The following is a 12,436-nucleotide window of genomic DNA, read 5'->3' as shown; positions in this document are numbered from 1 at the left end:
GGGCGGTACATAAGCTGTCCCACTCCTTCCCTGGACTCCGTGTCCACCATCGATCGCAGAGCCAGGAGGCGGAGGCGCAGGGCAGCCGGGGTCCAGCCCACACCCCCTCACCAGGTAGGGACGCCCTGCTCAGAGGGCACAGGGTGTAGATAGAGAAGAAACAGAGCAAAGCAGGGCCAGGCAGAGGAACTGAGACTGGTGCCAGAGAGAGAGGGTGTGTGTGTGGGGGGGGGGGGGGGGTTAGACAGGGACAGAGGGACATGGAGAGGACGGAAGAGGACAGGAGAGAAGAGGAGGACTGGTCAGAAGTGGCTGCAAAACCAAGGACTGAAATCAGGGGTGTCAGAGGGACCTGGCACAGGACCTTGACCTGAAGGACAGGTGTTGGGTGGGGACCTAAGAATACCACAACCCCTCCCCCCATGCCCCTTTCCTTGTCCTCAGAGGTCCCTGTGCTGGCTAGGCAGAGGCTCTGTTCCCTGCCCTCCACCCCACCTCCTGGAAGCCAGGACAGTTTGCAGCCCCTGTGTTGTGTGCAGCTTGGAGGTTGGAGAATCGCCCCCCCCCATCCTACTGGACTCCCTGGCTTCCCAGCCCCAGGATGCATGGAGGGGGGGGGGAGATCTCTACTGCTCACCACCTCTGACCCTTGACCTCTGCCCTTCCCAGGTCCAGCAGGCATCATGCGGAGCGGTCCACTGGGGCTGCCGTTGCTGCTGCTGGTTCTGCTGACTGGCCAGGTTGCCCCAGGCACTCGAAGGAGTCGCCAGCGCAGGGAGCTGGCGCCGGGTCTCCACCTGCGGGGCATCCGGGATGCGGGCGGCCGGTATTGCCAGCAGCAGGACATGTGCTGCCGCGGTCGTGCTGATGACTGTGCCCTGCCCTACCTGGGTGCCACCTGCTACTGTGACCTCTTCTGTAACCGCACCGTGTCCGACTGCTGCCCCGACTTCTGGGACTTCTGCCTGGGGGTGCCACCTCCCTTCCCCCCTATCCAAGGTAGGTGCTGACATAGCCAGGGGAGTGAGTCGCCCTGCCAGCCTCAGACTCACTGAGGAGGCTTGGTAGACTCTGGGAGAGACGGTAACCCTCTAGGAAGTCCCTCCTGTGGTCTAGCTCTACTCTACAGCAAGACTGAGAGACGACCCCTAGCTGGGATTCTAAGTTGGCCCAGGGACATGGCAGCCAGCCTTCCACCCTTTCTCTCAGTCCTGTCTCTATTCCGGAAGGACGTGGAAGGTGCCGGCCCCGCCTGCTGACTCAACCTTGGACTGATAGGGCGTAGAGGGAGGTTGCCAGGGTCATCTTACCGTTCTTCTGCCTTTGCTCAAAACCTCATAACTCAAGGACAGGTCATACATGCCAGGGGGTCCCATCTTCCTCTACCTTCAGCCTCCACCCCCTTTGCCATGAGTTTGCCATAGGAGAATCACTGGCCTTCCCCCTTAGGGTTCCTGGGGTTCTGCATATGGTGAACCCATTCCTGAGTTGCTTATCCCCAAATGCTATGTTCTCTTGTTAGGCCTCATTTTCCTATGCCCCTTCCATGCTCTATCTCCAAGCCCGAGTCATTTAAATTGCCAAGGATCTCAGGAATGTTGTGGCTGGTATCCAGGTAAAGCAAGAGTCATCTGAGCTAGAGTCATTGAGTAACTTCCTATGAAGCCAGGCGTTGGTGTGGAACCCTGCAGGAAATATCTTAAGCTATAGTTTGGCTTTGGAGTTCCGGAGGGCTGGGATCAGCGTGTGTGTGTGTGTGTGTGTGTGTGTGTGTGTGTGTGTGTGTGTGTGCGCTCGCGCGCATGTGTGATCAAGATCACCGTCCCTGGCTGGGTTCCCATCACCACCCCTCTTCCTCCCACAGGGTGCCTGCATAGGGGCCGTATCTACCCCATCTTTGGGACCTACTGGGACAACTGTAACCGCTGGTGAGTAAATGGGACCCTGTGGCCTCCGTGGTCAACAAACCTGGTTCAAATCCTACCCCTGCCACCGTTTCACCCTTTTCCTGGGATTGAGTCCTTTTCCTTTTCTGAGTGGGCGGGAGGGGGTAGGGGGGTTTACACGGATCATGCTTCCTCGTATGGCAGCAGCCTAGAAACATTCCTGAGAGTGGTCAGCCATGGCTGCCTGGCAAGGTGCCACCTCTGAGCTGGGAATCCTGGCTTGGGCTGGGCCACTGCCCCTCCCAGTTCTCCTGGCTGTCACGGGAGAGTCCAAGAAGGGGACGCCAGGAAGGAAAGCCATGAGTACAGCATCCGCTGCCCTGGGACGGATAAGGGGTCAGGGATGGCTGCCCTCCTGCAGGCAGGCCCGAGGCAGGCCTCCCCTGGAATGTGACCTTCCTCCCTTTCCTCCCACCCCTATTCCTGGCAGGAGGAAGAAGGGGTCATAGGTGCCCCGTAAGCAGATGGGAAGCAGGGCAGGGTTGGGTAGGAAGCCTGAGGCCTTATGGAGAAATAAGAGGGTTCTGCACCCGCTCCACCCCTCATCTCTCTGCTGGGGGCTGGGAGGCCCCTGGGAGAGAAGGAAACTTTTTGGAATGCATTGTGCACAAGCTGTTTCCATTGCCTCACAGGGGTGAGGAGCACGTGGGTCACAGCGAGAGTGGGAACGTGTATGTGTGTGCATGTGTGCATGTGGGTGTGCGTCTGAGTGGGAGATCACAAGTGCACGCAGTATGTGTGCATACACGGATGTGTTCTGAGGGTTCTCCTGATCCTCACAGGGTGGCTGTTGAAGGGTTAACTCTCTCTCTCAGGCCCCTCTGGAATGCTGGGACCTGCTGCTTGCCACCAGCCCTGTCTGGACCTGCTTGGGCAGCCCTGGGGCACAGGCAGTGGGATCAGGAAAGCAGTGGGGACCTCTCCTCTATCTGCCCCTCTGGATGGTGGCTGAGGGTCCTGGGAGGAAGTTGGAAGGTCTAGCCCAGCAGCTCAGTATGGGGAAGGGAAAGAAGGACAGGACACCCCCCAGTCCCCACAGTCTCCTCCAGTCTTCCCTGAGCACCACCCTCTGGCTGGCTCCTGGGCTGGAGAGTCAGGCTTCCTGGGGCTCAGCACCCCTTAAGGCTCCTTATAAGGCCACACTGGAGGCGGGCGCCTGGGGCTGGCAAGGAGGCAGTTTAGCATCTTGTAATAGCAGAGATATGAGCTTGTAAAAGCTCCTAGAATGCACAGAATTCAACCCTTCAGTTGACATCTAGTTATTGAAGATCAACTTTTCACAGAGACATTGCTGGGCCCACGGATGGCTAGAACTCAGTCAACACAGTCTTTGAGCTGCAGAAGCTTCTGGTCTCCTGGTGGAGGACACGGAAAACCACACACACACACACACACACACACACACACACACACACACACGCATGCACCATCATAACAAGCCGCTGTGTCACTGTAGAAGTTATGAAGGAAGAAGAGGGCATAACAGAAGGATTAAGAAAGAAGGAATGCATTTTAAGGGAGGGATGCAGATGAGATAGGAGGATTTCTCAAGGCAGCTCGGCTGGGTGGGGCGGCCAGGAGGTCCACAGGGTCATCTTGATCAGATCTGGGTGAGAGGCAGGCCTAAGGAGGTGCCATCAGTTCCCTGGGGTCTCACAGACACAGTGGGGATTCGTTTGTTTATTTCTTCATATTTAATGAATTTATTTTTGTGCCAGTACTGGGGTTTGAACTCAGTGTCTTGTGCTTTCACTTAGCTTTTTCACTCAAGGTAGATACTCTCCTACTTGAGCTACACGCTTCCGGCCTTTTGCTGATTAATTGGAGATAAGAATCTTAGGGACTTTACACAGATTGGTTTCAAATTGCCATCATCAAATCTCAGCCCCCTGAGCAGCTAGGAGTACAGGTGTGAACCACTGGTGCCCGGCGTGAGAAATGTTTTGCTCTGAGTGTCTACAGTCTAAGGGCAGACACCAGGTCTGACTTACTGGGGCTTGGACTTTCCGGCAGATGAGAAATGCATGGTGGGGTGGAGATGGAGGGATTTTAGATAGACAGATGATGTGATCAGGAAAGTTTTGGTCCAGGTAAGAGGTGACAAGGGACCAGAGTGGGGTGGGTGCAGTGAGAAAGTGACAGGCAGTGGGTGTGTGAGGTGTTTTCTCTGGCACTGGGTAATGGAGGCACATGGGAGACACCACAGGACACCCAGGCCATTGATATGAAAAGCTGGGTGCCTTGTTCTGAAAACCCTTGGAGTACCAACTGGAGAAGGCTGGTAGCTATTTTTAAGTCTTGGATGCCATTACATATCCAGAGGTGTCAGAGGTCAGCCCCGAGTCTACAGCGCAGGAAAAGGGGGGCCTGGGGTTCCTGCAAGTGAGAACATTAATAATAGAGAACAATTTTGAGTGCCCACGTGGGCTAGGGCCTGCACAAAGTGCACCCACGTGGGCCAGGATTTGTACTAAGTCCTGTACAAGCCTGTCATTGAATCCCTGGAGAGCAGTGCTGAAGCCCTGGATGTCTTCCTTTAAAGCCACAGAAGGGCATGTCCACAACTGGTTATGTGAATAGATGGCTGGAGTGGGACTTGAACTCCAGGGTCTGTATTCTTTTTTTTTTTTTTTTTTTTTTTTGCCAGTCCTGGGCTTGAGCTCAGGGCCTGAGCACTGTCCTTGGACTTTCTCAAGGCTAGAGCTCTACCACTTGAGCCTCAGCACCACTTCCGACTTTTTTCTATGTATGTGGTACCGAGGAATCGAACCTGGGTCTTCATGCATGCTAGGCAAGCACTTTAACCACTACGCCAAACTCCCGGCCCCCAGGGTCTGTATTCTTACACACTGCATTGTACTGCCTCAGATGTGCAGTCACTCAAGTAATATTTATTGGGTGCTAGGCTTTGTTTACCTCAGTACTGTAGGTACTAAGCAATCTCTGCACTCAGGACTTTAGCATCTATGAGGAAAATGATGTGCATCACTGTAGAACAACAGGAAGGAAGGAAGATGTGGGGAGGGTGCTGCAGAGGGGAGGGAGTGTCAGAAAGTAGGAGGCTGAACTGGAAGATAGTGGCAAGAGAGCCAGGTACTGGTGGCTCATGCCTGCAGTCCTAGCTACTGAGATCTGAGGGCTGAGGTTCAAAGCCAGCTGGGGAAGGAAAGTCTGGGAGACTCTTCTCTCCAACAAACCAGCAAAAAGCCAGAAATGAGGTTATGGCTCAAGTGGTGGAGTGCTGGCATTGAGTAATAAAGTGCCTAAGCCCTGAGTTGAAGCCCCAGGACAAGCACAAATACAAAAGATAGTAGCCAGACCATGCGTCCCTGAGATGGTGGCAATTGAATGAAGACTTGGAAGGACAGAGTGAGCCATGGGAATTTGGGAGGAAGAGCAGCTCAGCTCAGAGGCCCTGGGCAGGAGTGTGGCTGGAGTGAGTGGCTAGCCTCACTCAGGATCTGGGACCAGGAGGAGCAGATCACACACAGAGCAGGGACAAATTGCGCAGAGCCTGTAGTCACCATCAAGGACTTTGGCTCTTATTCTGTGAGGTGACGCCAATGGAGGGTTTCAGATAGAGTAATGACAGGGCAGGACTTGGGCTTAGCACGATCACTATGGTAACGGCGTTAAGAGTACACTGGAGGGGGACATGGGATGACGTGGGGCAGATGCTGCTGGAACAATGCAGGGATGGCAGCAGTGATTCTGGTGAAAGGGGATTGGACTCTGGTTGCCACAGGAGATAGTTAGACACCATTTGAATTCTGGGTCTGTTGTGTTTTTGTTTTTGTTTTCTGGTGGTACTTAAGGACTTGCGCTTACTACTAGGCAGGCAGGCTACCATTTTTTATTCAAGTAATGTATCAAATCCAATCTTCTGGCCTGAACCACAACTCATCTACTTACGTTTCCTGTGTTACTGGCATTCTAGGAGTGTGCCATCATACTCAGCTCTTCTTGGTGCAGATGGAAGTCTTGCTAACTTTTGCCCTGGCTGGCCTCAAACCTCAGTCTGCCTAATCTCTGTCTCCTGTGTAGCTAGGATTACAGGCATGAGCCACAGCACCCAGATTTGCCTTATGGTTGGATTCAGTATGTGAAAGAAAGGCAGGGTGACTCCCAAGTTTCACCTGAACTCCAGAGGGACAGTGTTACCAGTTTCGTTTAGTTTTTAAAAGCAAGAAAGACCAGAAATTTGTCTTGGGGTGTGCTAAATCGGACTTGTTAGGTACCCCGTTGGTGATGTTGACTAGCAGCCAGCTCTCTGACTGTGGAGTTGAGGCACAGAGCTGAGTAGCGGAGACAAACTTGTGAGTTGTGAGCTTGACTAGATGTTGAGCACCACAGGGCTGGGCGGGGTCATTAAGGAATCCTAGGCTCCTGTTGCCTGCTGAGGCTTCTTTCCATCCCAGGGTCCTCACCCTCACTTTTCCTTTCCTTTCTTTCTTTTCTCCCAGCACCTGCCAGGAGACAGGGGAGTGGAACTGTGACCAGGAACCATGCTTAGTGGACCCAGACATGATCAATGCCATCAATCAGGGAAACTATGGGTAAGAGGCACGGGTGCAGCCCCAGCAGGCACGGGGGCACGCGCACATGCCACACCTGTGATGCACGCCATGCGATACAGGCATAGGTTTACTTGGGATGTTATTTGTTTGCACTTGGCCCCTCTGAGTCTCCCTTGCACATCATTCCAGGGCCCCTGGTCTTGGCAGATCTGTGACTTCTTCCCATCACTTTCTCCTCCAGGTGGCAGGCTGGGAACCACAGCGCCTTCTGGGGCATGACTCTGGATGAGGGCATTCGCTACCGCCTGGGTACCATCCGCCCATCTTCTTCTGTCATGAATATGAATGAGATTTATGTAAGTCCACCCAGGGCTGCCCTCATCTCTTTTAAGGCTGTATATCCCTGGGCACGTTGCTCCCCTCTCTGGGCCTTGGTTTCTGTACTGGCAGCATTAGGCTCAGAGTCTAAGTCATGTGGTCCAGGCTGAAGCCCCTCCCCCCACCCCACCACTCCACTGCCTCTTCAGCCTGGGAAAAAATGCTGTTGGCCCCAGTACAGTTGGGGTAGAGCCCAAAGGACGAGGAGGTCACCTTGGTATTTTAGGAAAAAAGGGACACAATCTTCCAGCTTGGCTGGAGAACAGCAATTCTTGGAACAAATGCAGACTCAGCGGAACCCCTAGGGAGTAGGGGGCTCCCCTGCCCCCACCCATGGGACCCTCTAGGGACAGAAATGGGAACCAGACCCAAATAGTTAAAGAGTGAGGAAGAGGAGCTTTGTGCTGCTGGGGGCGAGGGGCAGGGTACAGGGTGGAGGATGGGCCCGTCATTGGCAGGCAGGGAAAGGTAAGGAGGCCAAGGGCCAGTCTTCTCTGTGTAGGGACTTCAGCCCCAGGCTGGGTGACCAGGTCTAGTCCTGACTTCCCTGAGCCTCTGCCTATTTTCTGCCTCTGGCTGTTTGTCTTGGCAGTCTGCCTGATCACGAGATCACTTCTTCCCTCCCCTGCCAGAGTCTAGGGCCTAGAGGCCAAAGCCCTGGCAGGAAGGAGGGTGTGGCAGATTGGAAGGTGCAGGGGAATGAGACAGGCAGGAGTTGTGAGTAGAAAGCTATGACCCTGGCCTGGCCACTTGGCTGCTGTTGACTTTAGGTGCCCCATCTGTAAACTAGGACTAGTTACCCTAACCTGGTGCTGGGGAACCACTGAAAGGTTCTTGGTTCTCTCATTCAACTCCAAGGTAGGGGGACCCCATAGCGGCAGGCACCTCTAGACCCAACTGCCACAAGTCTTGGGCTCTCAGTGGCTGGGAGGGGCAGCCAGGCCAGGGCAAATGAGAATACCTTTACCTTGCAGACGGTGCTAGAGCCAGGGGAAGTGCTGCCCACAGAATTTGAGTCTTCCAGAAAGTGGCCCAATCTGATCCATGAGCCGCTGGACCAGGGCAACTGTGCAGGCTCCTGGGCCTTCTCCACAGCAGGTGTGTCCAGGGCCAGGGGTTGGCATCAGGGAGAAGGGCCAAAGCCTGGCCCCTGACAATCCCTCTGCTTTCCTCACTAGCTGTGGCATCTGATCGAGTGTCTATCCATTCCATGGGACACATGACACCCGTCCTGTCACCTCAGAACCTGTTGTCTTGTAACACTCACCACCAGCAGGGCTGCCGAGGTGGGCGTCTCGATGGTGCCTGGTGGTTCTTGCGGCGTCGAGGGTATGCAGCAGGGGCTGTGGGCAGGGGAAGTGGGAAGAGCCCCCCTGTGGGCAATACCCAAGCAGTGTGGCCCCACATCACCGTCCTTCTGCTGCCTCTCCAGGGTGGTGTCTGACAACTGCTATCCATTCTCTGGACGTGACCAGGATGAGGCTGGGCCCACCCCTCGCTGCATGATGCACAGCCGGGTGACAGGACGGGGCAAGCGCCAGGCCACAGCCCACTGTCCCAATAGCCAGGTGGATGCCAATGACATCTACCAGGTTACTCCTGCCTACCGCCTGGGCTCTGATGTAAGTCCCTGCCCCCTCCCTCCACACACACACCAGAGGAAGGGGTGGAAAGGGAGGTTTGGTCAAAGGCTGAATGAAGACTCATCCATGTCTTTCCTCCCTCTAGGAGAAGGAGATCATGAAGGAATTGATGGAGAATGGTCCTGTTCAAGGTAAATGCCCCTACTCACTCCTGGCCGGGCACAGTGGCCCAGATGGTCTGAACAGCGCTGATGGAAAGTCCAGTGGGACTGGAATGGGGGACCTATGTTCCCTCCCTGCAAGAAGACCCTGAAGCCCCAAACCAATGGCTCACGTCTGTCATTCTAGCCACTTGGGAGGCTGAGATCTGAGGACCATAGTTCAAAGCCAGCCCAGGCAAGAAAGTCTGTGAGCCTTTTCTCTCCAATTAACCAGCAAAAAGCCAGAAGTGGAGCTGTGGCTCAAGTGGTAGAGTGCCAGCCTTGAATGAAAAAGCTAAGGGACAGAGCCCTTAGTTCAAGCCCCAGGACTGACTACACACACACACACACACACACACACACACACACACACACACACGACCTGGAGTGGGCATTTAGTCTTGCATCAGAGCACAGCCCTGATGTGTGACTAATGGCCTGAGCAGCTCCACCTTGCCCTCTCCCCACAGCTCTCATGGAGGTCTACGAGGACTTCTTCCTGTACCAGGGTGGCATCTACAGCCACACACCTGTGAGCCTGGGAAAGCCGGAGCGGTACCGCCGACATGGCACTCACTCAGTCAAGATCACAGGGTGAGGGGCTTGTGGGCACACATGTGTAGATGCAGTGGGACACCCACTGGGGAAGAATGAAGGTGGTGGTGAGGCAGGAAGGCTCTGGAGCCTGTTTTCAAGCTTTACAGTTCATGCTAAGCCAGGGCTGCCAGTCTCGTTTCCAAAGGAGAAAATGTTAATTCAGACAGAGGGAAGGGAGTCAGGAGCTAGTGACCCACGCCTGTAATCCTAGCCTACCAGGGGTCTGAGATCTGAGGATCACAGTTCAAAGCTAGCCTAGTCTGTGAGACTCTTTTCTCCAGTTAACCACTGGAAGTTGGCACTGTGGCTTAAGGTGGTAGAGTGGCAGCTTTGAGTGAAAGAGCTCAGGGACAGTGCCCAGGCCCTGAGTTCCAGCCCCACAACTGACAAAAAGAAAGAAGAAGAGCTAGTCCTGGGCCACATTGAAAGTGGAGAGCCTCTGAAGGGCTTCTAAGAGCAATTTTATCCTTGTCCAAGGAGATACCATAACTGCAAGAAAACGTAGATTAGGGAGCCAAGCTACTCAGTCTCTTGTTTCTTGGCACCCAGTCCCAATCTGGAGAACTCACAGAACTAGCCCTCAATTGGCCCCTCTGATAGAACATACCTTCAGATCATGAATTTTAGCAGTCACCTAAATGGCTAGCCTGTGCAATATTCTTTTTATTTTATTTTGTACCTGGTAGTACAGGTAGCAGGGCTTGAACTCAGAGTCTGGGCACCGATCCTTAGCACTTTTGCTCAAGGATTGAGCCAGTTTTCACTTCTGGTTTTTTGTTTTTTGGTTTGTTTGTTTTTGATGAATACTGGAGCCAAGAGTCTCATACATACTTTCCTGCCCAGACTAGCTTTGAACCTTGATCCTCGAGATTTCAGCCTCCTGAGTAGCTAGGATTATAGGCATGAGTCACAGAGCCCAGCCCTATACAATGTGGGAGTTCAGAGTGAACCATTGCAAAGGTACTCACATTCTTTTAGGTCTTTTCTTTTGTTCCCCTGCTCCCCAAGGGAAGGAGGGCCAGAAGATGCGGGAGGTCCCACAGAACTAGTCTTAGGATGTAAGGCCTGGATAACTAGGCCCAAGCTCTGGCTTCTGCCCACCCTTCCCCTTATATCTTGGTGCCTTTCCCCCCATGTTGTCTTGGGGAAACAAACCAACAGGTATGGAGACAGAGGCTGGACAGAGAAAAACAGTCTGTGAGGTTCTTGGCTCCAATCAACTAGCAAAAGCCAAAAGTGGAGCTGTGGCTCAAGTGATAGAGTGCCAGCCTTGAGTAAAAGAAAGCTCAGGGAGCTGGGGGCTGGTGGCTCACGCCTGTAATCCTAGCTACTCAGGAGGCTGAGATCTGAGGATCAAGCTTCAAAGCACCCCAGAAAACCGCAAGTGGTGTGGCTCAAGTGGTAGAGCGCCCCCCTTTTGCTGAAGTATTCAGGGACAGAGCTCAGGCCCAGCGTTCAAGCCCCAGTACTTGCAAAACCAACAAGCAAACAGAGGTAGAGATGCTTAAGAGTGCCGGGGCCCAGCCTTCCATGTCCAGGGGTGTCAGGAATCCGGGTGGTCCCTGGGCGCAGGCCCACTGAGTGCCCTTCCCCTCCTGTCCGTCCAGATGGGGAGAGGAGAGGCTGCCTAATGGAACCACGCTGAAATACTGGGTGAGCCCCCACCGCAGCATGCTCAGCCCCCTGCCCTCCCCACCCCTCCCCCTCCCTCCCCCTCCCCCCTCCTCACCCACCCTCCCCGTTCATTCCCAGACGGCAGCCAACTCCTGGGGCCCGTCCTGGGGCGAGGGGGGCCGCTTCCGCATCCTGCGCGGTGCCAACGAGTGCGACATCGAGAGCTTCGTGCTGGGCGTCTGGGGCCGCGTGGGCATGGAGGACCTGGGGCACCGCTGAGCGGGCGGGCACGAGGCCAGGCGCGGCCCCTGGACGGACAGCGGCGGGGGCGCCCTCGGGGGGGGCCCTGGGGTGCGCGCGGGCGGGCGCCGGCCCGGATCCCTGCCCGGATCCGCTGACGCTGCGCCCGGCCTGGGAGCCGCGGGCAGGAGAGGCCGGTGGAGCCCCAGACCTCCCAGCGGGGAGGCCCCTGGCACCCCCAGCCTAAGACCACGGAAGCCAGGACACCCCCAGGCTCCTACCCCACTACCCTGCCCCCTCTCCCGTGTTCTTATTCTTCAAGATATTTATTTTTTTTTCTTTTTCACTGTTTTAAAATAAAGCTGAAATACTGACCATAACCATAGATAGTACCTTAGACTTTCTAGGGCTAACTGGGGCGGCCGGGGCTAGATGACAGAGGGGACTTCCTGAGCTGCTTGTCAGGGGTAGGGGGACTAGAAACCCTGGCCTCCTTTCTGTCCTGTGGGGGGGGTGGCATGGCCTTTGGCCCCCAGTGCTGGGGGGGGGTGGGAATCAGCTCAGACGCCGCTGAGTCAGCTCTGCCCAGGGTGGGAGAGCCCACCAGTCAGCAGAACTGGCCCAGCGCCCGGCAGACTGGGGAACAGGGGAGAGGAGGGGGGCTTGTCTGCACAGGGCACAGGGCAGGGCACCAGCCTCGCCAAGCGCCCTGCCAGGGGCAGCCCAGAGGCCCCACTGTCCTCCAGTCACCAGGCACGCACAGATCGCTGGCTTTCCCATCCCACACACCGTTTTCCCATCAGATGTCCTCCAGGCCAGCTCCCGGGGGCCACCGACTCCCCCTGCAAGCCAGCTGTGGAGTTCTCTTACTCCCACTCAGTACACCAGGCCCTGTGTGGAAAACCCCTGCTCCCCAAACACCCCACCCTCCTGCCCCTGCCCCAGTGACTCTGGGTCATCAGGGCTTCTGCTGCCCTTGCCTCCCACCCCAGCCCCAGTGCTGGGAGCTCCTCCAGGGCAGGGATTGGGTCTGGTTCATTGGGGTTTACAGTGGTGGCTTACCAAGGGGCGTCATTCTCTTCCCAGGAGCCCAGGGGCTCTGTGTGAGTTGGGGGATGGGCGAGGGATCTCCCCATGCAATCCTGCTCCTTGCCCCCACCTCCCACAGGCAGGAAAGACAGGTGTGGTGACTCACTGCCAGGGTCCCCACAGTCCCTGCTCAGCCACGGCCCCCACCACGGGGCATCGCCTGAAAGGAATGTGGGCAGCCGATAAGCGGTCGCCTTTGTCTCTTTTCCTGTTTGCTAGGACGTCCTGAGCCGGCTCCCCTGGCCCGCCCACCGGTCCCAATCCCCCGGGAT

The 12,436-nt window shown here is 55.6% G+C and overlaps 1 protein-coding gene across 1 annotated transcript; it reads left to right on the top strand.

The window, feature by feature from the left end:
- The first annotated feature begins 650 nt into the window (after positions 1–650).
- On the top strand, positions 651–11,455 carry Tinagl1 (tubulointerstitial nephritis antigen like 1). Its single transcript, XM_090335373.1, has 11 exons — positions 651–999; positions 1,865–1,928; positions 6,410–6,502; positions 6,705–6,819; positions 7,816–7,939; positions 8,020–8,170; positions 8,274–8,463; positions 8,570–8,615; positions 9,095–9,218; positions 10,829–10,874; positions 10,974–11,455. Exons 1-11 carry the CDS (start codon positions 684–686, stop codon positions 11,112–11,114), a joined length of 1,410 nt encoding a protein of 469 aa, XP_090191499.1. The 5' UTR covers positions 651–683; the 3' UTR covers positions 11,115–11,455.
- The last annotated feature ends 981 nt before the right edge of the window (positions 11,456–12,436 follow it).

The sequence above is a fragment of the Megascapheus bottae genome, chromosome 6 (assembly GCF_031878675.1).
Source record: "Megascapheus bottae isolate mThoBot1 chromosome 6, mThoBot2.hap1, whole genome shotgun sequence".
In the NCBI taxonomy this organism is placed as follows: Eukaryota; Metazoa; Chordata; class Mammalia; order Rodentia; family Geomyidae; genus Megascapheus; species Megascapheus bottae.
This window is presented reverse-complemented; position numbering and strand designations above follow the sequence as displayed.

Coding starts and splice junctions, on each gene's coding strand:
- Tinagl1 (XM_090335373.1), top strand. CDS start 684: ATGCGGAGCGGTCCACTGGGGCTGCCGTTGCTGCTGCTGGTTCTGCTG. Junction 1,000..1,864: donor TCCCTTCCCCCCTATCCAAG/GTAGGTGCTGAC, acceptor TTCCTCCCACAG/GGTGCCTGCATAGGGGCCGT. Junction 8,464..8,569: donor CCTACCGCCTGGGCTCTGAT/GTAAGTCCCTGC, acceptor TCCTCCCTCTAG/GAGAAGGAGATCATGAAGGA.